General features: G+C 42.1%; 2 protein-coding genes across 4 annotated transcripts; both read left to right on the plus strand.

Moving 5' to 3' along the window:
* The first annotated feature begins 536 nt into the window (after positions 1-536).
* Positions 537-4,213, plus strand: LOC127762996 (cysteine proteinase 1). The gene is made up of 4 exons (XM_052287549.1): positions 537-1,095; positions 1,215-1,334; positions 3,239-3,482; positions 3,595-4,213. The coding sequence occupies exons 1-4, from the start codon at positions 625-627 to the stop codon at positions 3,879-3,881; spliced, it is 1,122 nt and encodes a 373-aa protein (XP_052143509.1). The 5' UTR covers positions 537-624; the 3' UTR covers positions 3,882-4,213.
* Positions 4,214-19,569: 15,356 nt separating this feature from the next.
* Positions 19,570-24,562, plus strand: LOC127763063 (high mobility group B protein 15-like). Of its 3 annotated transcripts, none has more exons than XM_052287644.1 (7): positions 19,570-19,801; positions 20,025-20,319; positions 21,207-21,285; positions 21,529-21,688; positions 21,765-21,854; positions 23,335-23,711; positions 23,806-24,562. In XM_052287644.1, the coding sequence occupies exons 2-7, from the start codon at positions 20,030-20,032 to the stop codon at positions 24,214-24,216; spliced, it is 1,407 nt and encodes a 468-aa protein (XP_052143604.1). In that variant the 5' UTR covers positions 19,570-19,801; positions 20,025-20,029; the 3' UTR covers positions 24,217-24,562. The 3 variants fall into 3 exon arrangements, with proteins under 3 accessions (XP_052143604.1, XP_052143605.1, XP_052143606.1); XM_052287646.1 differs by having other exon boundaries at positions 19,571-19,801; positions 21,768-21,854; XM_052287645.1 differs by having other exon boundaries at positions 19,570-20,319.
* Positions 24,563-24,771: the final 209 nt, after the last annotated feature.

Raw genomic sequence — 24,771 nt, forward strand, 5'->3', positions numbered from 1 at the left:
GTGAAATTGAACGGTAGAATGTTGTAATTACTCCCTCAGTGCCAATATGTAGCAACCTCGGATAGGACCGTTGCTACCTATTGAAAATGAGAGGCTAGGGGTGTAGGTAAGAAGAATTAGGAGGAGAAACTAAATGAGATATGGTTGTGCTTGTTTGGGATGAGAAAAATATAGAGAAATAGTTATATCTTGGGATAAATTCAAAACTAAAAAAGGATATATTTTGGAACGATAGAGTAGTACTTTAGGAGGGAAGGAGTAGTGTATTTAGCAAACTAACTACCCCTGGTAATTGGCAGGTGTACGTTCGTGTTCATAGAGAATAGAGATGAGTGTGTGAGGTTTGTGAGCGCATATATTTGTAGTGCTGTGTTTTAACAAAATATCCACATCCTTCTACTTCAATATAACAAATCTATAGAGGACCATTTTGTAATTACCACAACACCCAGAAGTCTAAACAGATAGAGTACTGGAGGAGTAGTACTACTGCAAATCCCCACCCCAAAAAAAAAAAAAAAAAATCTGCTCTTAACAACTCCCTATAAAGCTACCACTACGCCCCCCTACCGCGGAGAAGCAACCAATCCAATTCCAAACAAGCAGGCACCAAATCCCCCCACCATGGATCACCGCCTCCTCCTCCTCGGCCTCCTCCTCCTCTCCCCGGCGGTGGCCGCCGCCTCAGTCCCCGGCGAGGAGGAGCCGCTGATCCGGCAGGTGGTCGGCGGCGGCGACGACAACGAGCTGGAGCTGAACGCGGAGCGCCACTTCGCCAGCTTCGTCCAGAGGTTCGGGAAGTCCTACCGTGACGCCGACGAGCACGCGTACCGGCTCTCCGTGTTCAAGGCCAACCTCCGCCGCGCGCGCCGCCACCAGCTGCTCGACCCCTCCGCGGAGCACGGCGTCACCAAGTTCTCCGACCTCACCCCGGCCGAGTTCCGCCGGGCCTACCTCGGCCTCCGCACGTCGCGCCGCGCCTTCCTGCGGGGGCTCGGCGGGTCCGCCCACGAGGCGCCCGTCCTCCCCACCGACGGCCTCCCCGACGACTTCGACTGGAGAGACCACGGCGCCGTCGGCCCCGTCAAGAACCAGGTTCCCCTCTCGTCTCCCGTCGATTTTTCCCCCAAACCAAGGACTCCTCCTTTGATTTCTCGATTGAATCAGCCGTCTTATCGTTTCTTGATTTTTTTTTAATTTTTTTGCTTTTGCAGGGATCGTGCGGGTCGTGCTGGTCGTTCAGCGCGTCGGGGGCGCTAGAGGGAGCGAACTACCTGGCGACGGGCAAGATGGACGTGCTCTCCGAGCAGCAGATGGTCGATTGCGACCATGAGGTGAGAGGCGTTTGCTTCCCCTTTCTTGTTCTTGCGTACTGGTATATTATTATCCTTTTATTAGGAGCAAGTTTTATTTGTAATTTTGTGATTGGTCTGTGCTTCTATGGGTGCTATAAGAGAGGTTGGATGGGTGCTATAAGAGAGGTTGGATTTTTCTGGCTTTCCGCCAATGTTTTGTCAGCTGCTGCGCTGTCCTTTTCCTATCTATTTTCTTGGTTTGTGATTGGGCAGCGCACCCAAATGAGAAGGGGAAAGGGAAATTGGGGCAAATGAATGGGAAAGGGAAATTTGGGAAAGGAGTTGCATGATTCCTTGGCTAACTTTGAAAGGGAAATTATGAGGAAAAAAGAGTGGCTTGTGGTATTATCAGTGCTTAAGAAGTCAAACCAAAGTGGTGAACTTAGCAAGCAAATTTGTCGTGGTCGATTTTATAGTGGTGAAGTAGGTGAATAAAACAAAAGATGATGAATGCAAGGCTGAGTGGATAAAATCTCCAATTGATACTGGCACATGTCGCTCTGGAAGATCGGTCTAGGTAGGCGTCTCTCTGGGTCTACCGCAGGTGGATAAAACTAAGATGAGATCTAGGTAAGCGTCTCTCTGGGAGTTCATGGTGACCTTGTGCATTGATAGGTCTATGAAATAAGAGAGTTCATGCACCCTTGTGTGTTGGTACGTGCCTATGGTATGGTAACGAACAAGCGTATACAATTGGGCACAAAGGGTTGTTTGAGTGGGCACTTAATGAACTGAAAAGTGCTGAACTTGGGAACCCTATGATTAGTTAAATTTTAGAGAAAGGGAGTTAAGAAAGTACCCGATGTTCTGGGGTTGTCATGTATTCCAGCAATTTTAGTTTTTAGGTACTAGTGAAGCTACCATGAGGAAGTTGTAAATTACTCAAATCTCAACCATTAAGTTCACTTGAGTGAAAAATATAAATGGAGTCGATATCGGCCGCAGGTTGTTTCTGTCATTGCTTCATTTCTTATTTTACTGTCTCACCTGATGGATAGACAGCCAAACGTTTGTGTGCACTGGCTTGATGTACTCTTTCGTTTTGGTAACTGGGCCCCAGGTGAGACCCCATCTTGGTGATATTGTTGTACAACTGAATAACTACTGTACCTTTTATATCATTATATCGATTAAGAAAAAAATAATCAAATTTCCTCTTTTCTTTTGGATGTGTCATCATATTTTAGGGGCAAATTTCCGGTTTCCTCTTTATTTGGTTGTGTCCATCATATTTTAGGGGCTTGCTCTTGACCTATTTCTTTCCATATTTACTTCTTGAAGCTTCACTCCTAAATCCTAATTAATGAAAAAGTTAGTGCTTCTCTGTTCTGTTCAAAAATAAAACAAATCTTATTTCCATAATAACACAATTCACTAAACCATCCTTACAAAGTCTGCACCACCATTTTAATTTCCGCCTATAGCATGGGTGATTCTCTTCCTAGTTGAAAATTCTATGTAGGATTTTTTGGTAGTAAGATGTAAGTGGCTCTCATTCTAGAAGGCTTTTCATTACTAAGCTTCTACATTAGGAAATGCGAGAAATATTTGTTCAGAAAAAACAATTTTCTCATATATTTAAAAGATAATCAACAGTGATTCCTATGGTAATTTTACAAAGTAGCACCAGGCTAATGTCTTGCACAACCTCTACAATTTGTCGTAACCAGCTTAAGTGATTTTCACATTGCTTTCATCGCAAAGTACACATGTAAAGCTTACCCGAGTCGTGCTCAAATAATTTTTAGCCTTCCTGGTATTATAATACTTTTTTTGACTTGACAGTGGGATATGTACTGTTGTTATTTGTTTTCTACTGTTACCTGTTTCAACTGAATGGGGTATCTCAACTTACTGGGCTTCATTGTTATCTAATTTTGCAGTGTGATTCATCAGAACCTGATTCATGTGATGCTGGATGCAATGGTGGATTGATGACTAATGCCTTCAGCTATCTTTTGAAATCCGGTGGCCTTGAGAGTGAGAAGGATTACCCCTACACTGGGAGGGATGGCACCTGCAAATTTGACAAGTCGAAGATTGTTACTTCAGTTCAGAACTTCAGTGTTGTCTCTGTCGATGAGGATCAGATTGCTGCCAACCTTGTCAAACATGGGCCACTTGCAAGTAAGTACTATAACCATCTCTCGGAATGATGCATTTGCAGGTCTGACTGTTATATGTAAATACATGAATATATTGTGCAATTGCTGATGAATGACTACACATTTTCCTGCAGTTGGCATCAATGCTGCGTACATGCAAACATACATTGGTGGTGTTTCGTGCCCGTACATCTGTGGCAGGCACCTTGATCACGGTGTTCTTCTCGTTGGCTACGGCGCATCTGGTTTTGCTCCAATCCGCCTAAAGGATAAGGCCTACTGGATCATCAAGAACTCCTGGGGCGAGAACTGGGGAGAGCATGGGTACTACAAGATCTGCAGGGGCTCCAACGTCCGCAACAAATGTGGCGTGGATTCTATGGTCTCCACCGTGTCTGCCATCCACACCTCAAAGGAGTAGATTCTGATCAGTAGTCCCCCGACCATCCTGTGGATGGTGCACAGTTGGTGATTCTGATATTATATATAAGCTAGAACTACGAAATATACTTAGTTTATGCTCCATCTGCGCTGTTATTGCAGTTATGATAAGCAGCGATGATGTGAAGCTGCAACTGAATGTTTGTCCTAAGTTATATGCTTGGTTTGCTACGCAATGCTACACGCTATTTGGAGGTAGCTTTAAGTATTATCGCCATTCACGAACTTGTATTTTTACTATTACCAATCTTTTGAATGGTCTGTATTATATGCATGTGGTCTGTTTACATGAAATAACTCTGTCTATTGCTACGGATTTGCGTCTTGCACATTCTCCATTTTAAGGGGGACTGGTATTGATATTTCAGTATTTGAATCTGTACAAGCTGCAAGATAGTTGGGTTATTACCATACGAGTTATAACTACTTATGCTTAACAAATTATGGACGATAGCAAAATCTTGGTATAATCCCTCGAGTGGAACTTTCTCTCTTTAAATTTAATGTAAATGGTTGTAAAAAATATTTAGCAATATAGCGTATAGTAACATCTACCACTGTACCAAAAGTCATTCAAAATGAATGTTGTTAATTTTTTTTAGAACTTTTAGCAACTATTTAGATAGCGTTTGAATAAATGAGGGGATATCTCCTCAAGAGTTTAAAATACTTTCTCATTGTCCGTGGCATTCTCATGTTAGTAAGACTACAATCTCTACTTATATGATCATATCAACACATTTTATCCATATTATGGAAATTGCAAGATTTGCCATTCATCCATTGGGTAGGGGAGGCGGGAAGAGGGGAGGAAGAGAGATGACAAGGACTCTGTGGCTATGGTAGCGATGGTACAAAGTTGTTTCTCTTCCTTAGCAAGAAGGGGCATGTAACTTAGTGGTTGTAGTAGCCTTAGTAGCATCCCAGGTCCTGAGTTCAAAGCTCTATTAGTGGTGTATCTAAGAAGAAAATAGAGGGGGTGTTTTATTCGAATGAGAGTTTCAGGCGAGTAGTCGTTTAGCTTATCACGTCAGTGGCGAATCCAAGAAGAAAATAGAGGGGGTGCTTTGTTCGAATGAGAGTTTCGGGCGAGTAGTCGTCTAGCTTATCAGACAAGCTATTGACGTATGATTACTTAAGCGCCGACTATTATAAACTTTAAAATTTGATTTATTTGAATTTTGATGAAATTTCTTTATAAGATCTTTTTTCAAAATTAAGAAAGTCTAGTGGTTTGACAAGCACGCCCACAAAAAGTACCTTAAAAAAACTCTAAAGCCCAAACAACAGGGCCTAAAGCTAGTAAACTATACTACTCCATCCAAAAAAGACTATCCTAACAACGAATCTGGACACGACACGCATGTATCCAGGTTCGTACTTAAAATTGGTTTTTTTATGGGATGGAGGGATACACGCCAATCTATTGTCAATCAAATTTCTGATTTGTACGAGAAAGAACTCAAAATAAAGAATAAAAATATACTAGGTATGATAGCTATAGTTGGCTGTAAATATATATATGAAAATCGGTTCGATGTTCTTTTTTCATTTTTTTTATTTGGTTGCAATTATAATAAAGGAACCAGTTAGATAAATATATATGACCAAAGGCAGGTAGTACTGCTTCCCTAGCTAGCCAGCTACTAGTTTGTTTCTTGCTGTGATGACTTCACTAGAGCACGTACTGGATGTATGTGGATAGATACTTGTTACGTATGGGCTATGGCCGGCCGGAGCTGGGGCTGGAGCCCTAACCAGCCCCAACGATGAATCCGCCGCTGAGCCCCGTGGGAGCGAATTTTAGGCTAGGTAAAAAAGGTCACTCGCTAGGGACCAACTAGTGATGATGAGCATTATTGGTGACAACTTGACGGATTAGGGTTTAGGGTTGGGTTGAGAGTGGTAGGAGGGGTTAAGGGGAGGTGGCCAGCCAACAATAGGCTGTGGATAGTGGACAAGGGTGCGTGACAAGGTGGCGATGAAGGTAGAGTTTGTGTGATTTGGTAGGACAGGTCTCATCAGCAACAACAAAGCACGAGGGGAGGGGGGGGGGGGGCGACCCATGTGGAATCGGTTAGGGAAAAAGCGAGAAGGGAGGTTGAAGGCATCCAGTAGGATCAGGGACAACCCTAGGCTCCGAGCTCCCTGGGCCATGATCCAGGGCCTAGGATTAAGAGGCAATGGGCCAAGATAAATTTTCACCACATTGGGCCAACCTTGTGAAAATCCAGTATAGGTCATACCCAAGGGGGGGGGGTTAAGGGTAATCTTGTCGACACACGAAGGATGAGGGAGTGCATGTTCGTGGAGAACGATACAAGGGGAAGATAAGGCTTCTATTTAAGCATAACGAATCTTGGCGTGAGCTAGACCATTCAAAATGACTAAACTTTGCAGGTAATTGAGGTGACCGAGGAAGATGGAATGTGTTGTTGGGTGCAATGTACTAGCTGTAGAAAGGGTGAAAGAGCATTTATGCCCCTAGTGGATTTTGGTTTATTGATGAAAAACGATTAAGGGACTAATGCACTTATTGAGTGTATAAGCAAGTGATTAGTCCGATGAAGAAGCTAGGAAATGGACTTATCGATGGATGAGAATTAAAGAGAAGATATTGAAGATGCGGGTATGAAGTGACTACCTATGGCAAGACGGTGAAGCGCAAGTGACGCTCAGCTGCGATGGACCATGCAGTGGTGAAGGGCAAGCAAGGGGCTTGGCGCCGACGAACCAAAACCGGTGGTGAAGGGCGAGTGAAGACTGTGTCGTGATGAACCGTGCGAGGCCATTTGAAGCCATGGATTATCCACATCAATCATTTGAGAAATAGAAGATGAAATGCCAAAGATCAAGAAGATGAGATATTCCCGATGATCAAATGACCTTGACGTTGGTAACCCTCCAAGTGAAGAAACAATATGGTGTGAAGGTACTCCTATTGGTATAACTTTGCTTTTTAAATTTGAGTTTAGGATGCCGTACTATTAAGAGGGATACCACATGCATATAATTGGTTGGATACTAGTGCTCAAAATGCTTCATCTTTGTGTGAGTTGAAAAACCTAAGCCAAAATTTCAATCCCGAGTTGTTTCACTTGTCACAACACTTACATCGGGTTTCTTTGCAAGTTTTTCATAATCTCTTGAAGGTTTTGGACCATGTTTTATGTTGGGTTTGATAGCCCACGAAACTAGCTTTCCATAAAGTCCAAGATCTTCGAAATCGGAGTTCAGAGTAAAAAGTTATTGCATTTTTACTTGAGCAACATCAGACTATCCGATTTGAAATCAAACTATCCGATGTATCGGACTATCCGATTTTTCACAGAACTTCACTCTCTGCCTTTGTTTGAAAAATCCTTTCGAGTGAGTTTTTCTAAGTGTCGGAGTATCCGATGTTGGATCAGATAGTCCGATGATACAGAGACTCCGAAATTTCATGGAACTTGAGTCTTTGTTGGAGGATGAAGTTTTTGCTTCTAAAATATCGGATACTCCGATTTAACATTAGATTGTCCGATGTCTCGGAAAGTCTGAAATTTCATGGAACTTCGTTCTCTGTTTCTTGTTGCCTTGGAGGTTTAAAATATCGGACTATCCGATCTTGTATCGGACTATCCGACGTGGGCTAAAAGATTCCCCTCCAACGGTCACATTTTGGGGGGATCTATATAAATCCCCCACCAACCCTTTTCTAGGGTTGCCCAAACTGATTTCATTCCAATCTTGCTTTGGGTTGAGCTTTGTGCTAAGTGCTTTGGATCTTTGAGCTCTCTCCCTCTCTATCTCAAATCCCCCTTGTTCTTTGTGACTTGGATCTTTGTGTGTGGATTTGGACTCTGGGAGCCTAGTGTGTGTTTCTTTTGATCTTGAGCACTAGGATTTGTCCAAGAGTTGTGTGGTGTTTATTACTCTTGGAGGTTGAGGACTCCTAGACGGCTAGGTGTCGTTCTTGGGCCACCGATCTACGTGGGGTTGGCCAAGAGAAGTTTGTGAAGGTCGGATCTCGCCTCCGCAAGGAAAGAGATACCCTTAGTGGAAGGAGGAGTGCATTTGTGCAACCTCACGAGGATAGGGTTGAAAAAGACCCGGCTCTTTGCGAGCCCCTCAACGGAGACTAGAATCCCCTCAAGGATTTGAACTCCGGGAAATACATTGGCGCATAAACCTCGGTGATATCCTCACTCTCTTTACCTTCTTGTTCCATTGCTTTGTGCTATGCTAATATTATTGTTGGTCGAGCTCACCTCTTTGCTTGTGGATTGAATCTAGATCTCTTAGGTTGTTCTCTTGTTTGTATTGTTGTTGTGCAGGTCAGATAGTCTGATCTCAGTTCAGACTATCTGATCACATAGGACTATCCGACCTGATATCGGACAATCCGACCCTGTTTTGTTTTAGCTTCCTCCTTTATTTTTAAAACCGCCTATTCACCCCCCCTCTAGGCGACATCAAGGTCCTTTCAAAGGGGTTGGAGCATCCGCCGCTAATGCGTGGCGGCAGACATCGAGGTGGCAGTGATACTGCTGTTGTGGCGGCGCCACTGCCCCGCCCTTGTTGGCTAGTCTTACTGCGTCTTAGATCCACTGCTTCCCCTTCCTTCCACTCACCCCTACTAGAGCAGGCCACCGAATTTGCCCGCGTGAGCAAGACCTTAATGAGCACCGAGGAGGCGGAAGATAAGGGAGTTGAGCCACCTTTGATTTTTCCCATATCCGTGTCGAGTACGCCGTGGATGGGGACACTGTTGAGCTCGGTGCCTCGGTGGGTGCCCTTCCTCTCTTCCTCATCTCACCGCGGTTTGAGCTTCTTCCCCTCGATGCTTGAGTTCTCCCCCCTCGTCGCCTCAGCCTCCCGGCTCCTTCCTCTTTGCCCCGCCTTGCCGCTCCCGACTTTCCCTTCCTTCCCCGTTGGCGTCGGTGTGTTCACTGGAGGAGAGGAGATCGACATCTGCACCATCACACTACTGAGTACTGACTTGCTAATGGCGGCTTCATTGGTAGAGAGGAGAACGGGTTCGTGGAGAACCGTAGGCGTGGATGCATGGAGGCTCACAACAATGTCTCGGATTCTGCCGCGGCGTCATCCACCGCCACCCGCCTCCTTTGCATTACCGCTCGCTGACATCTTGCCCTCGCTCCGTTGCCCTTTGGTAGGAGATACGGAGAAAAAAGGGAAAGAGAGAGAGAGAGAGAGAGGAGGAGGAGGAGGAGGAGGAGGAGGAGGGAAGTAGAGAGAGGATGACACGTGGGTCCTACTAATTTTTTTGGGTTAATGGGATCTATGCCATTGCAAATTTGCCTATTCAGAAAAATACCATTATAATTCGTCTATTCATAGTTGTGCCATTGAAATTTTAGAAAATTTGAACCGTGACACTGCTGTCATGTTTTCCATCCAACTCCTTCCGTTTTCCATCTTCTTCCTTCCATAGGGAGGGGCAAAGGCCGGAGCATGCGCCATCATTGTAGAAGAGCTCAACGCTGGTGGCTGCAGCGAGGGAGTCGTCGTTGCCGGCGGCAATGGCAGTGGGGGAGCAGTGCAAGACAATGACAGGGTTGAACGGCAAGCGGTCGCCGGCCACCGCCACCGTCACGACAACCCGGCATGTGGGTCTCAGGTCGTTGGTGATGGCAAGCCGAGTGCGACGGGGTTACGTGCCAGCCAGTCCTTGAGAAGGCCACCGCCGTCGTTGGCAGCGGCGAGGAGGGATGAGGTTTCTTCTCCCTATTGTTGGGTGGCAGGGCCAACAGTAGTGCGTCGTTGGCGTGTAGGGGCGATGGGGGACGACCATCCTGCAGCGGCGTATGTCCCCCCGCCAGGCACGACGAAGGCAAGCCAAGCCGGCAGGCTGGACTGATGATACCTCGCTAAGTCGCCATGTGGGTCCCACATGTTGACTTAGCGAGTTAACAACGGTCAACTACCATATTAGTAAACCACTTTCCAAACCACCAAAGATTTGCACTGGTTTTCGAAGATTGGGAAAGCATTAGGGCATGTACAATGGTGTCTAATAACGGGCTCTCTTCGTTGTCATGCAGGTAAATTTGGTGACGTGGAAGAAAGAGAGGGAAGGAAGGAGAAACATCATTGTTATGCATGATAACGGCTCAGAGTCAACTCTTAGCGTTTATTAACGGAAAGTTTGTTGCATGAGGGTGGAGAAATGGAAAGAAGTATAATAAAAAAATATTTAGTGTATTAATGGTTTAGAAATCTTATTGTCTCTACTATTGTAGAAGGATAGTCTCTAGTGTCATTAATTAATATAGAGAGCTCATATTAGACTCTACCTTTGTATATGCCCTTATACTCGGTTTTGTGGTCGAGGGAGAAAATTCAGTAAGGAGCAAGAGTTGAGGGTTGCAAATAAACTTATTCCATATATGGTAGGTGTTCTGGGCCTTAAGCGATTATGCCCAACCCATGCGAGGCCCAGTCCTCCAGGCACCTTGACACAGGCTATTATTTTCTGCGAATATTAGCAAGTAGCAACCATACGGTCGTCAATTCCACTACTAGAAAACTCATTTTTGGCGTCGTAGGGGATCGATTTTCGCAGGCGGGCATGTAATTCGGAGCCAAAACCCCGCCGGAAAAAAAAGTACCCGGGGTGGAGGGGGCAGTCCGCCTGCAAAGATCAATCCTCGCAGGCGCCGCTTATATGGCCCGCCTGAAAAGATGCCCCTATATAGTCTTCTTCCTCCCTGAGCCCTGTTCATTCTCCCCGAAGTTTCTCTCTCCTAAAGTGACTTAAATATAGGGGGGGGGGGAGGTTTTGAACTTCAAATCTTTGGGGGATTTTTCTACGGTGCTTAGATCTACTCATTTCCACACTAGGTATGCAATTTTTTAAGCTTTTGGACCTTAATTTGTGATGGATTTATGCATGCAAAATTGTGAAGGAAGAGCTCCATGTTTTTTAATTTTATTTCTTTTGATATGTTGATGTTAGATGTATGTGTAATACTTGATGCCTCTTGTTGTAGTGGTTTAATGTGGTAACATAAATTCTCAATTTTTTTTTAATTTTTGCTATCACATCCACCTCCTACTTCTAGATCTTGTCATATATAGAGAGAGAATAAAATTTTTAATGTCTATTTATTCGGTGCAATCAAAAAAAGTTATAGTATTTTGTAATATGCCGATGATGTGATTTTGTTAGATTTTCCTAATATACTAATTTGGCATGTCTGTGTAAAAAAAATTGAAATAAACTTTGATTTTTTATTAATTTACACTTAACTTTTAGTTAATTAGTTTTGAATAGCGATAAGTTTTTTCAATAAACCCTACAAATTTGGTATTAATTGCGCAAATATTTTATGTGTATTTTTTTAGAGATATGGAAAGTCGGGAATGGATGTATCATTGGCCGAGATTTTTGTCTCCATATAGAAACGAAGTGTCTAAATTTATTGGTATTGCCAAGGCACACGCTGAGAAGAACAATATGAGGAAGATAATTTGTCCATGTGCTGACTGTAAGAATGAAATAGCCTGGGACTTCGACGATGCTTTTAAAGTGAAGGAGCACTTAGTAACTCGTGGATTTATGGACAAGTACGAAATATGGACACGTCATGGCGAAGAACAAGTGGACGGGCCTGAAATTAATGTAGTTCCGACACAAGTTGAAGACATGGTGCATGACGATGGTTCTGTTGAGGACAAAATCGACCTAGAGGAAATGTTATGTCATGCAGAACCCGAGGTGCTGATGGGGTCGGCTAGAGGGTTAAATAACTTTGAAGCTTTACAGAAGGCAGCAAAGAAAGTTTTGTACGATGAGTCGAAGGGCTGTGACAGTGAGTTCACAACACTCCGGTCAGTTCTTGAACTTATGAGGTTAAAGGCGAGACATGGATGGTCTGATACCAGTTTCGACAGTTTGTTAGAACTTCTGCAGAAAATGCTCCCGAGGCCTAACTCACTACCATCCAGCACATATCAAGCAAAGAAACTCATATGCCCTCTTTCACTTGGTGTGGAAAAGATTCATGCGTGTGTAAATCACTGCATACTGTACAGGAAAGAGTACGCTTCTTTAGATGAATGTCCAACATGCGGTGCTAGCCGGTACAAATCGAATAGCAATACTAGCCTAGAACCGTCTGACACAACTGAGGGACGACAGAGAAAAATCCCACAGCTTGTGATGTGGTACCTTCCTGTCAAAGACCGCATTAAACGGATATACTCAAACCCGTGAGATGCGGAACTAATGCGCAAGCATGAAGAAGGGCGCAAGAAGGATGGGATGATTCGACACCCGGCAGATGCTCATCAGTGGATAAACTTTGATGCTCAGTACAGAGAGTTTGCTAAAGACCCATGGAACATTAGATTTGCCCTGAGTACTGATGGAGTTAATCCTTTTGGAGACATGAGCAGCTCACATAGTACTTGGCCAGTGCTTCTCACCATGTATAATCTTCCTACCTGGCTTTGTCAAAAGCGAAAATACGTACTACTCTATATCCTCATACAGGGACCCCGTCAGTCTGGTATTGATATTGACGTATTTCTTGAACCATTGTTGGAAGATATGGCTGATTTATGGAAAGAGTGATTGAAAGTGTGGGACGAGTACTTAAGGGAATACTTCACAGTGAAGGCCATCATCTTCGTGACTATTAACGATTATCCAGCAATGTTTTTAGTTTCAGGTCAAATTAAAGGTAAAACAGGATGTGTGATCTGCTTGAATGGAACGTACTATAGGTATCTCCCGGGTTCCAACAAGCTTGTGTACATGCGGCACCGGCGGTTCCTATGCACAAATCACAAGTACTGCAAGATGAAGGCGGAGTTCGATGGCACTGAAGAGACAGATCCTGCACCCAAACCAACCTCGGGAGAAAAGGTGTGTGCAATGACAGAGAAAATTGTTTGCGAGTTTGGAAAAGTGACTAAGAAACCATCAAAGGGGACAAAGCTCAAGAAACTCGAGAAGAATACGAAACAAGGGGATAGTAAAAAGCAATATGATAGTTCGAAGCCAGATGATAAACTCCCTCCCCCATTCAAGAAGCATTCCATATTTTTTAAGTACCTCCCGTACTGGAAAGATCTGGAGGTTCGGCATGCCATAGACGTCATGCATCTAGAGAAGAATGTGTTTGACAACATAGTTGGAACATTGTTGGACATGCCGAACAAGACTAAAGATGGTCTGCAATTAAGGATGGACCTAGTCGAGATGGGAATCAGGGAAGAGTTACACCCTCAAGAAGGAGAAAAAAAAATGGCAAAGTATATCTTCCACCAGCCTATTTCACACTGACACCTGAGGAGAAGAAGTCATTTTGCAACTCACTCTGTGATGTCAGAGTGCCCATAGGTTTCTCATCAAACATCAGTCGACTAGTTTCAATGAAAGATTTGTCGGTATCTGGTTATAATTCACACGATTGTCATGTCTTGCTCACCGTGTTTCTTGCAATTGCAATAAGGGCCATAAAACCGGAGCATTTAAAGGTTGCTATCACAAGGTTGTGCTACTTTTTCAACGCAGTGTCACAGAAGGTCATTAGTCTCGAAGAGTTAGGAAATCTCCGTACATTCGCACAGGAGACACAGTGCCAACTTGAGATGTGTTTCCCTCCGTCATTTTTTGATATGATAGAGCACCTCATTGTACACATAGTGCTGCAGATGGTTGCGCTTGGCCCATTGTACCTCCATCAAATGTGGTCATACGAGCGTTACATGGCGGTTTTGAAGGGTTACGTTCGAAATCGTGCACATCCAGAGGGATCAATGGTTGAGGTTATAGTACTGAAGAGGTTGTCGAGTGCTGTATCGATTACCTCAAAGATGGATATGCAATTGGAGTACCTGTGCCCCGACACGAGGGCAAATTGAGTGGCAGGGGAACGATAGGAAAGAAGAGATTCGTCACCCATGATCACAAATCATTCCAAGAAGCTCACTTCAGCGTGCTTCATCAGTTTGCTATCGTTGAACCGTACATCGATCAACATATCGAACTAATATGAGCTAAAAATAAGGGTCGCACCACCGAGTGGATAATGAAAGAACACAAGCGTCTCTTTGTAGATTGGTTGCGAGACCTAGACTTATCTGAGGGACAAACTACCGATGAAATAATTATGAAGCGGTTGGCTTGTGGTCCATCAACTACAGTAAATTCTTGGCAGGGATATGACATTAATGGATACTCGTTTAGTACAAGAGCCCGAGATAATTAGACCTATACGCAAAACAGCGGTGTCCGTGTGGAGGCAATTGATGAAGCCGGGGAAAAACAATCATACTTCGGGTTTATTAAAGAAATATGGGAAATCGACTATGGGCACACAATACAATTCCCCATATTTAAGTGCCAGTGGGTAAAATACCCGAACGGGATCAATGTTGATAAATTCGGTCTTACTGTTGTTGTCCTAGCGAGTGTGGGTCACAAGGATGACCCTTGGGTACTCGCCAATCGCGTGGCACAAGTGTTGTACGTGAAAGACCCATCAAATTTGAAGAAAGATATAGTGCTACCCGGGAAACAAAAGATATTGGGAGTGGATAGGGTTGAAGATGTTGAAGATTACAATCAATACGATAGTATACCACTTTATAGTCAGTTTGTACAGAAGATTAAGAATGTCGAGACATCTACTCAGAAGATCGTGAAGCCTCACATGCGCACAGACAGTGTGGGAAAAAATGTTAAAGGGTAATGATTGTTGAGTCGCATGTAAGCATCTAAGAAGTTAGTAGTTATGTAATTAAATTTTTAGAATTGATAGTGTGCTCAAAATTTTTTACTTAATTACACATTAGTAATACACTAAATATTAAATTTGAGTGGGGTCCTAGGACCCCACTCCACATACTGTGGATCCGCCCCTGCAACCCGACATGTGGGTCGCAGGTCGTTGGCAATGGCGGGCTGAGTGCGGCGGGGTTAAGTGCCAGCCAGTCCTTGAGAAGGCCACCGCCGTTGTTGGCAGCGGCGAGGAGGGATGAGGTTTCTTCTCCCCGTTGCTGGGTGGTAGGGCCAACAGCAGTGCGTCGTCGGCGTGTAGGGCCGATGGGGGAGGACCATCCTGCAGCGGCGTATGTCCCCCCGCTAGGCACGACGCAGGCAAGCCAAGCCGGCAGGCTGGACTGATGATACCTCGCCAGTCACCATGTGGGTCCCACATGTTGACTTAGCGAGTCAACAACGGTCAACTACCATATTAGTAGAAACCATTTTCCAAACCACCGAAGATTTGCACTGGTTTTCGAAGATTGGAAAAGCATTATACCCGGTTTTGTGGTTGAGGGAGAAAATTCAGTAAGGAGCAAGAATTGAGGGTTGCAAATAAACTTACTCCATATATGGTAGGTGTTCTGGGCCTTAAGCGATTATGCCCAACCCATGCGAGGCCCAGTCCTCCAAGCACCTTGACAAAGGCTATTATTTTCTGCGAATATTAGCAAGTAGCAACCATACGGTCGTCAATTCGTCATTCATGCAGTTTTCTGAATCAACTCCTCATTCGTTTTGTCTAAAGAAAACAAAAAAGAAAGGTACCAATAGTTGGCCTACCTCGAATCACCAAGAGCCACAAGTGTCAATTTACCTGAAATGATGGTGAACCAAGCAATCGTTGAAAATTGCAATACATAGATATAGAGCAGCCAAAAAACTTGGCCTTTCGTTTTCACATCTTAAATTTTCTTGCACATAAGTGGCACTTTGCCAACCATATATATATAATATCACATAACTTTATCAACCATACATAACTTTATCAACCATATATACGGTATCACATGGTTCCGTTTTCTTTGTATAAATGTGCATGCGAGGATCATATGTGCGTGTATGGCGACCTTCCCACCATATTCATCAATAACTTTGCCTTGCCTTTCCTGATTTCAATTCAACGCCACGCAAATCACCTTCATTTCTACTCATCTGGTTATCAAATACATGTCGAATTGGTACGTGAGCTTTTCAAATTTCACTTCTACTTGGTTACATTAAAAAAACATTAGAGTATTTTTGTTATGAAAATTCCTTTATACTATGATTTGTTATACAAATAAATGTACAACGGAGACACGGATTTTAAGCGGAAAACACTTTGCGGGGAAAAACCACAAGCGCCGACCATTAATGATCACTATTGAGGAGTTGGATATAAACGCAAGGAATACATTGGGTTGTCGCACCCTCGCCGTGCGGATCTAGGAGTTCTAGTGGGCAAGACTTAAGACTCACGCTAGGAAACTAATCCTAATAGTCAAGTTCTATTTGAAAACTTATCTGAAATATATTACATGCCTAAAATTCGGATCACATATTTAACATGATTAATTATATTTTTACACTATATACTAACGACGATGCCTCTTAAACTAATCTACATAAAATGCAGATCCATGTCCGTTCCATGCGTGCTGGTGCGATATGGGGGCCAAATCAGCTGTAATACTAACAGTTCTTCTAGCCCATATATTAGTGATCTTAAATGTCTCTCAGTATTACAGAGAATTTATATCCTATCACACGACATCAATAAACCACACTATAAATCTTGCAAATCACCCCTTTGAACTTCATGGTAAAAAAAAATTCAAATCTAAATGGATAGCCACATATAAAACCAATTAAGGTGAATATTTCCTATATAAAAAGATGGTAACACATTTAATAGAAAATATATTTTTATTTATTTTAAATAATATTATTTTTTATTCGTAGTAACTAGTAAAGAATGGAGATTGAGCTAGTTTTCTATAAAATTATTGTTGCCTATGGTTGTGTACAGGGATGAAACTGGTACGGATACTTTTGGTACGTCCGAACGTTTTTTCGAAATCGGATAGGTTTGTTCGGATAGTTTCGGATATTTTTGGATTCGGAAACAAATTCGGATTTTTTTTCTCCGTAACATAAACGAATACAGTAAGGGAAATATCCGTCGGAATTGCAAAACGGTTATCCGTGAATATTTTTCGAATATCCACAAACAAGGATCAAATTTCAGAACAAACACGTACATATACATAACTTTTCCATACGAAGTCAGATGAAGACAAACTTTATATCAAAATTGTAGAGCTCAACGAGATATACAACTTTATTGTTAACTATTTTATTATCTGAGATCATTTAAGGGTCTAAATATTCATTATAAAATATCATATCTATTTTTACAAAATCTCATATCTGTAATTCAAACGACATCCTATAGAGTCGTGTTCCATATCAAAGTTGTAGAGCTCAATGGAATCTACCACTTTGTAGTTTATAACATCTGTATTTGAAAATATTTAAACTATAAAACAAACATTACAAGTTTCGAAGATGTGAAATAAAATAAATAGCATCTTCAATTTATAAAACAAGACCTTGATAAATGATATGGTAAGTAAGCTATACATGAAGTAAAAGGTATTTGGACTGGAAAGTGAATAACCATATTTACATGTTGGTCTTTTCAGGGAACGGTTATGAAAACCGATTTTCACATACGGTTATGGGACTGCCTACAAAATTAACGATAGATATTTAAATATGTTGACCTAAAATAACAAGCGATATCTCTTCCTTGATTAAGGAAGCTATTTGAGGAGTTTTTATATCCCGGCAAATATTCGTTACCGTATTTGTTTCGTTTCGTATTCGCTCCGTATTTGTATTTGATAATATTCAATTTCATTTTCATATCCGGGTTTTCGATTCTGATTACGATTCCGGAAAAAAAATATGAAAATGATTATATTAAAGCTAGTTTCCAATCCGTTTTCATCCCTAGTTGTGTACATTTACCATGTGCTTGTGTTTGGTGCTTCCTTCATTTAAAAATCAGTGAAACCCTCACACAAACAAACAAAAATGCATTGATAGATGATTTTGTGTCAATGCTACAAAATATGCTCCATGGTCCTATGATTAATTCCACTACATTTAAATCAGGGTGATGTCGTTATACATGATTCCCTGCATGTTCTAATTCAAGGTGAATACTAAATGTGGTGCATTCACACATTTTAAGGAGTAATTAATTGTTACATTGTTGGGAGGAGCAGTAGTTGAGAGTATAATAGGAAAAAATTGAATGAAAGGTGACTCGTAAAGGAAGTCGTTTTGGACAGCGACACAGTCTCCAAAACACAACTTTAACTTCTTGTTTCTATAAAAATATTTATTGAAAACTGATATATGTATACTTTTATGAAAGCATTTTTCAAGACAAATCTATTTATATAATTTTTACATTTTCAAACTCAACAACTTGAGAGTTATTCATAATTTATATTCCCAAGGCTTAACTTAAACATTGTCCTAAACGACTTTCTTTACAAGTAAGAAGGGAGTACAAGTAGTACATTAGAGTGACAAGTATTTTAGGACAAATTTCAAATTCTAGAAAGACAACTATTTTAAGACGGAGATAGTACTCTATACTTTTATTTTTTTTTAAAAAAAAAACTCCAATGAAGGTGACAGTCTGCCACCCCATCTACTTATATTGTAGTTTTACATATTATCTATTGAGATTCTTAATATTACATAACACTTAAATTTAAATGGATATATAGTTACAAATAAAATTAAACTAAAGTAACTATTTATTCATTTCAGTTAATATCATGGTTTTTTTTCTTTTAGCTGTAGCAATTAACTGAGTAATATGTAACAGCTATATCCATGCCAAATGCAAAACGGTGACATTTTGTACATAAAAAAGACCCATTAGAAAAGGAACCGCCATCCCTCATTTCTGGGGAATAATTAATTATTTGCCACTTTTACGAGTAGTGATAAAGGATTTGCCACTAAACCTATATGTTACAGATAGATGAGGTTCCACATGTCATAGATAATGAGTGGTAAATAATTAATTGCCACATATTAAAAGTGGCAAAAAGTTAAATTTTCCTTTTTCTTGAGGTTCACATCTGAGCCGCCCATCTGTCACCCCAGCTAAGCGAACACAACCTTGTTTTGTTGTGTTGTGCAACTCAGTTTAAAACAATCCAAAAAATTATTGGAGGTGTTTGGGGGAAGAGACCACTATAATGCCACGTCACTAAATCCCATCCAACATCAACGGCATTTGTGTAAGTACGTTTAGCAAATTAAGATCATCTCATCTCTATCCATGTATTCATTAACACTGATGCTACATCTCAACTCCTTTGATATCCCTATTGTTAGATAACCAATTAATCAATTTTAATGCAATAATAAAATCTTCCGACTAACGTTTCGCGTATGAATAATAACGATGACAATATTATATCCAACGTCAACACCAGACTATATCAATGACTTATTATTATATTAATAAACACACCATCGTACACCATATTTTACTGGCTATCATTTACCACTGCGGCTACCGGTCACCCCAAATATATATACGTATGCCATATGCTAGTCTCTCTCGTCTATTTATTATTTCGGAGAGAGTTGGTACCAATTTTTATATAGAGATCCATTTATTTTTCCGAGAGAGCTTGACACCCCCCCCAATTTCTCCCTGGAGATAGATAATCCCACCCTTCTATATCCATCTATATCTATCTATTACTATCTATATCTTCTTTATATTTGACGGTAACACATATGGCTGTGCGTGGCTCCACCATTGGAAAGAATAAATACAGCAAGCTAACCTTGGGGGTTTATAATTATAACGCTTCCTTGGCCCCCTTCGTCTCCATCTTCTATTTTTTTTCTCTCTCCCTTCTCTCTCTCTACAAATCTGGGGCTCCCAGTATAGCTTAGGTTGATTTAATTATGGTTAACCTCTCACAGTAATCCGGGTGAGAGGTGGGAAGCCAAAGTGGGAGAAGCAAAAATATTCTCAGGGCAGGTAAGGTAAGCGAAGGCGAGAAGAGAAGAGACGAGAAGAGAAGAGAGAGAAGGTAAACTAGTCTCTCTTGTACATGGTGGCTTCCCTTCCCTTCCCTTCTCTTCCCATCTCTCTCTCCTCTGGTTTTCTCCTACCTTTTCTTTTGGGGGAAAAAATAATATTAATTAAGGCGCGCGTGCGCGGCGGCGCGGCGGCGGCGGCGGCGGCGGTGGAGGAGGATTCAGGGTGGTGGTGGTGGTGATGATGGGTTTCTTCTCGTCGTGGGGTGTGCGCAGGGGGGATGAGCGCGGCGGCGGAGGAGGCGGCTGCGGCGGCGGCGGCGGAGGAGGTGGAGGGGGTGGAGGCGGGGAAGAAGGGCGTGGCGGATGCGAAGGGGAAGGGGAAGGAGAAGGTGGTGGTGGCGGAGGAGGATTCTGCGGCGGCGGCGGGCTCCGGGGGAAGCGGAGGCGGGAGGAGGACGTTGGTGGCGTACCCGGCGCGGGTTGCGGGGTACAAGGACGTGGTGGCGGACGCGGCGGTCTTCAGGAGGGCGCTCGAGGGGTTGCACGCCCAGATGGGGACAAAGCTCAAGTAAGGGATCCCCTCTCTCTCTCTCTCTCTCTCACACACACACACACACGCACCAATCTGTATCTGGCATCGCCGATCCTTGCACCATGCAGCTGCATTACGATATAGCATTTGATGCCGTTGCGCGCTTAGAACAGTTGCTGTTTGTTTTGTTTCTTTCAATGCGCAAGAATTGCAACTTGGGAGATAAAGTTTGGGGAGAAAGAGAAGTTTTGGGGAGAGATAGCGAACCTAATAATAATGGACGATGCAAATACAGGCATTTATATATTTATATTTATTTATTTGGAATCCGGATACGTCCGGTTTTGACTAATCAACCCCATATAAATGTTACCCTCGAAATTATGTGGCCTATATCTGCCATTGGGTCACCGAATTTATGGATCGACCACATTTCTGGTTTCTTATCTTTTTGTTTTCCCCTTCGTTTGTGCAAATTTTGTCCACAGATTGTGATAGTTGGCTTGGGCCTTTGTTGCTGTTGCTTTGCGTAGTTATCCTTGTTTTATGCCTCGTTCAATGGTCAATTACTTATATGTTGTTAATGCTGAGGAGCAGCCCTAGTTGATGATGTTATGTTCAACACTTATGTTATTGCTCATTTGTAGTTTGTAGTTGCCTTAGACCCTAGTTTAATTGAGTGTGTGAGCCTGTCCCTTGCAAATCAATGTACTTGCTATAGCTGTATTATATGGAGAGAATGACAGGTATGTTTGTCAATGTTGCTTGAATCACTACTGTTAATATTATATATAAGTTTAAGTTGATGAATGATTTGCATTGCAACATGTTTGTGTACTGTGGTAATTAGTTGATCTACTCTACCAAGTTATCATTGAGCATGCTTCATTTTGGTGCATTTCTAACATCATTTTTGCTTTCAGGGTGCCAATTATTGGTGGAAAAGACCTTGATCTTCATCAGCTGTTTAAGGAGGTCACTTCACGAGGTGGCATTGATAAGGTGGGAATTCAATAAAATCATTCATATTTCAATTGTCAAATGTTCCTTAAGAAAGTCTTTTAGCCAGCGACAGTCATGTAAGACTGGCCATATATAGTAAAGCAAATTTTTATTATGCTTAGAAGTTTGCCAAAGAAAAGCAAACTAAAGGCATGGCACTTGAAATTTTTGTTGTTTTCATGATCTTATTATTAGTTGTTACCTGTCAGAATAGCAGGCAAATAACTGAAATTTATTTCACAGGTGAAATCCGATAATAGATGGAGGGAAGTAACAGCATCATTTATTTTCCCTGCTACTGCGACAAATGCTTCTTTTATGTTGAAGAAATACTACATGTCACTATTATACCATTTTGAGAGGCTATACTTGTTTGAGGCACAAGGCTGGTATCAAGAAACTGGTCAGTGGGATCTATAGAAATTCAGTCTTCTAGTTTGTCTGTTGCTGTATTACTAGCTCATACCATTTTGTTTCAGCAGATTCCAGAAGCATTTCCTGTATAGAAATGAAAGCTGAAGGTCAAGCTTCCCGGAAAAGGAAAAGAGGAAGCAATTCTTGTTCTTCAGGTCAGTTTCAGTTCACTTATCTTCTGTAGCAGTTTGTTTTGTTTAGGACTTCTTCTGTGGCAGGCTAGCAGCTCATTACAAGAGAAGGAAAGATTGTAAATGTTACTCAAAAGTTTAAGTAATAGTATGATTGTGTTAAGTGTTGTAACTGTCAACTTACAAGATGTCGTAACATTTCTTCAGTCGAAGCTTGTGAGTTTGCAGCATTTTGTACATTTTGGCCCTTGTATTCTTATTCTACAAATAGACCCTCCAATTAACTTAGAGTGGACCCTTTGTTCAACACCATTGATGAAGGTGCTGAGGTACAACATCTTGGCGCCAACCATACACTTCGGTTCTGAGAAAGGCCAAGCTGGCATGAAGACCACATGGTCCGTGCAGAAGGTGTTGGCGCTAATCTAATATCCAGGATGACAAGCTAACAGTTTTAATTAAACAATCGTAGAAAAATTGTGTGATAAGATGTCCCCCGTGCCATGTCGGCGAGCCGAGTTTGATCCTTGGCTGGTCTAACTTGTTTTATTTTCTTTTTTAGTGGCCAAAAGGTACCATATATATTTTTTAAAAGCAAACACTCCTCGAGTCATGTATGCACGCATACAGCTGACCATTAAAATAAGAGAAATAAAAGGGAAAAACTCACAGCTTGAACACTCGAACCCAGGATGTCGAGGAAATCATGAGGCCATCAAACCACTAGACCACTTATCAGCTTATTACCTATTGTACCCCACAAGCCTTTTAAGCTTCCTATATGGTCAGCGCCAAGAGGTTTGCTACTGGCCAACTGCTCACGTGTACTTCATGCCAGCGTAGCAAAGTTCTCAGCGGCAACAGTTTTTTATTATTTTCTTTTTTTTAGTGACCAACAAGCACTCCTCGATTCATGTCTGTATATGTAGAGCTGACCATTAAAAAGAGAAAAAGAGAGGGGGGAGGGGGGGGTTAAGGTTGAACACTCGAACCCAGGACGTTGAGGAAAGCATGAGGCCGCCAAACCACTACACCACTTATCAGCTTGTTGCCTATTATATCCCACAAGCCTTTTAAGCTTCATATGTGATCAGCGCCAAGAGCTTTGGTGATGACCACCTGCTCACGTGTTCTTCGTGCAGCTCGCCAAAGTTCTCAGCGTCAATGTGTATGGCGCTTAGATATTGTACCTTGGCACCTTCATGATGGTGTTGAGCAAAGGGTCCATTCTCGAAATAAGTTTATTGGAGGGTCTATTTGCATGTATATCAATATATAAGCCCACTTATAAATTCAGTAAAAAGCGAGCATGTTCTATAATGGTGCTAAGATAAATGGAGAACATTTATAGGAAGCATTATTGCTGTTCTCAAGCATATTCTATACGGTGTTAAACTAAATGGAAAACATTTTTATGGAAATTATAATTGGTGTTCTTTTTATACATTTAGGTAAAGTTGTTTAAATTTAAATGACTAACAGTTGGTTCCTTTGACTTTGTCAGACCTAGCTGCTTCTTTGGATAATGATGTACAAGTGATAATTGATGGTAAGTTTGAACATGGCTACATAGTTACCGTTATCATGGGCTCAAAATCAACGAAAGCGGTACTCTATAATTGCACCGAAGAACCTGCAGTGCCAACTGCGGTGCCTCATGTTGCAATTGACAGCGCTGAGGGCATACGTCCTCGCCGCCGCCGCCGTAGGAAGAAGTTAAGTACAACAGACCCCAACCATCCTAAACCAAACAGGAGCGGCTACAATTTCTTCTTCCAAGATCAGCACAGGAAGCTCAAGCCAGAATATCCTGGACAAGACAGGCTTATCAGCAAGATGATTGGTGAACGATGGAACAATTTAGGCCCTGAAGATAAAGCAGTAAGAGTAGACACGGTCTTTTGAATTTCATTACTTCAAATTGATAAAGTAATCATGCAATATATGTGCTTTGTAACACTTATACATATTGTAGGTATATCAAGAAAAAGGTGTAGAGGACAAGGCAAGGTACCAGAGACAGTTAGCTCTTTACAGAGAACAGAGAACAGGCCAGCCAATCAGCAACGCGGTGCCTATCCAGCAGAGACTTCCTCAGAAAGAAGTGACGATTGATGAGGTGGACTCTAAAGTCAGTGAAGGTGATATCCTGCTGTCCAACCAAGGATACAGCAGCAGTACCAGTAGCAGTGATGAAACCGCTGATTCGGGAGAAAAAAATGTGGAAGATGATGAAGAGTTTAACACAGAGACTTCTCCTGAGCCGAGCATGGAAACAACAGATTCTCATGGACAGCCTGATCCTTCTGCTGATGGGGAGCGCTTTGAACTGCGCCGCAGGGAGAACCCTAAGATTGATGAGAAACGTGACATGCCACCTAATTAACGCTTGTGCCGAGTTGAAGGGAAAATTTCTGAAGGATTTTTGTTGTAGGATCAGATTGCTGTTTTGTTTCACTTTACCTTTGCATCGTCTCTAGCGCATTGAATATCTTCTTTTTTTATACTGTTAGCAATTTGAATTGCTCTTTCTTAGGTGAAGTGATCACGGGTCACTTCCGGGCATCCTTGATGTCCGATAAATTAGAGAAATGATATTATTTTATTATTCACTGTCGTCATAGGAGTACTGAGCACACCAGTTTGTTGCTCACATTAGAACCCATTACAACTGTAAAGACTGGAGTAATATTTTTAATAGTTGGGTAGAATTGGTTATATGGCATCGAAAATTGGTTATACATGTGAATGACAATTCTTTGATGGCGGTTTTGATGACAGCCACTGTCATCCCATGATAATGACACATGTGACCTATTAAGTCGATGATATGCGCCTAGGATGGCAATGTCTGGTCTAAAGAGTGGTAAATCATCAAATCCCAAAGTTAGTTATATGTAATTGAACATGTGAGCTATTTAACCAAGTTGAGAAACCTATT

The sequence above is a fragment of the Oryza glaberrima genome, chromosome 2 (assembly GCF_000147395.1).
Source record: "Oryza glaberrima chromosome 2, OglaRS2, whole genome shotgun sequence".
NCBI classification, from domain to species: Eukaryota; Viridiplantae; Streptophyta; class Magnoliopsida; order Poales; family Poaceae; genus Oryza; species Oryza glaberrima.

Coding starts and splice junctions, on each gene's coding strand:
- LOC127763063 (XM_052287645.1), top strand. CDS start 20,030: ATGAGCGCGGCGGCGGAGGAGGCGGCTGCGGCGGCGGCGGCGGAGGAG. Junction 20,320..21,206: donor CAGATGGGGACAAAGCTCAA/GTAAGGGATCCC, acceptor TTTTGCTTTCAG/GGTGCCAATTATTGGTGGAA. Junction 21,286..21,528: donor CACGAGGTGGCATTGATAAG/GTGGGAATTCAA, acceptor TTTATTTCACAG/GTGAAATCCGATAATAGATG.
- LOC127762996 (XM_052287549.1), top strand. CDS start 625: ATGGATCACCGCCTCCTCCTCCTCGGCCTCCTCCTCCTCTCCCCGGCG. Junction 1,096..1,214: donor TCGGCCCCGTCAAGAACCAG/GTTCCCCTCTCG, acceptor TTGCTTTTGCAG/GGATCGTGCGGGTCGTGCTG. Junction 1,335..3,238: donor TGGTCGATTGCGACCATGAG/GTGAGAGGCGTT, acceptor CTAATTTTGCAG/TGTGATTCATCAGAACCTGA.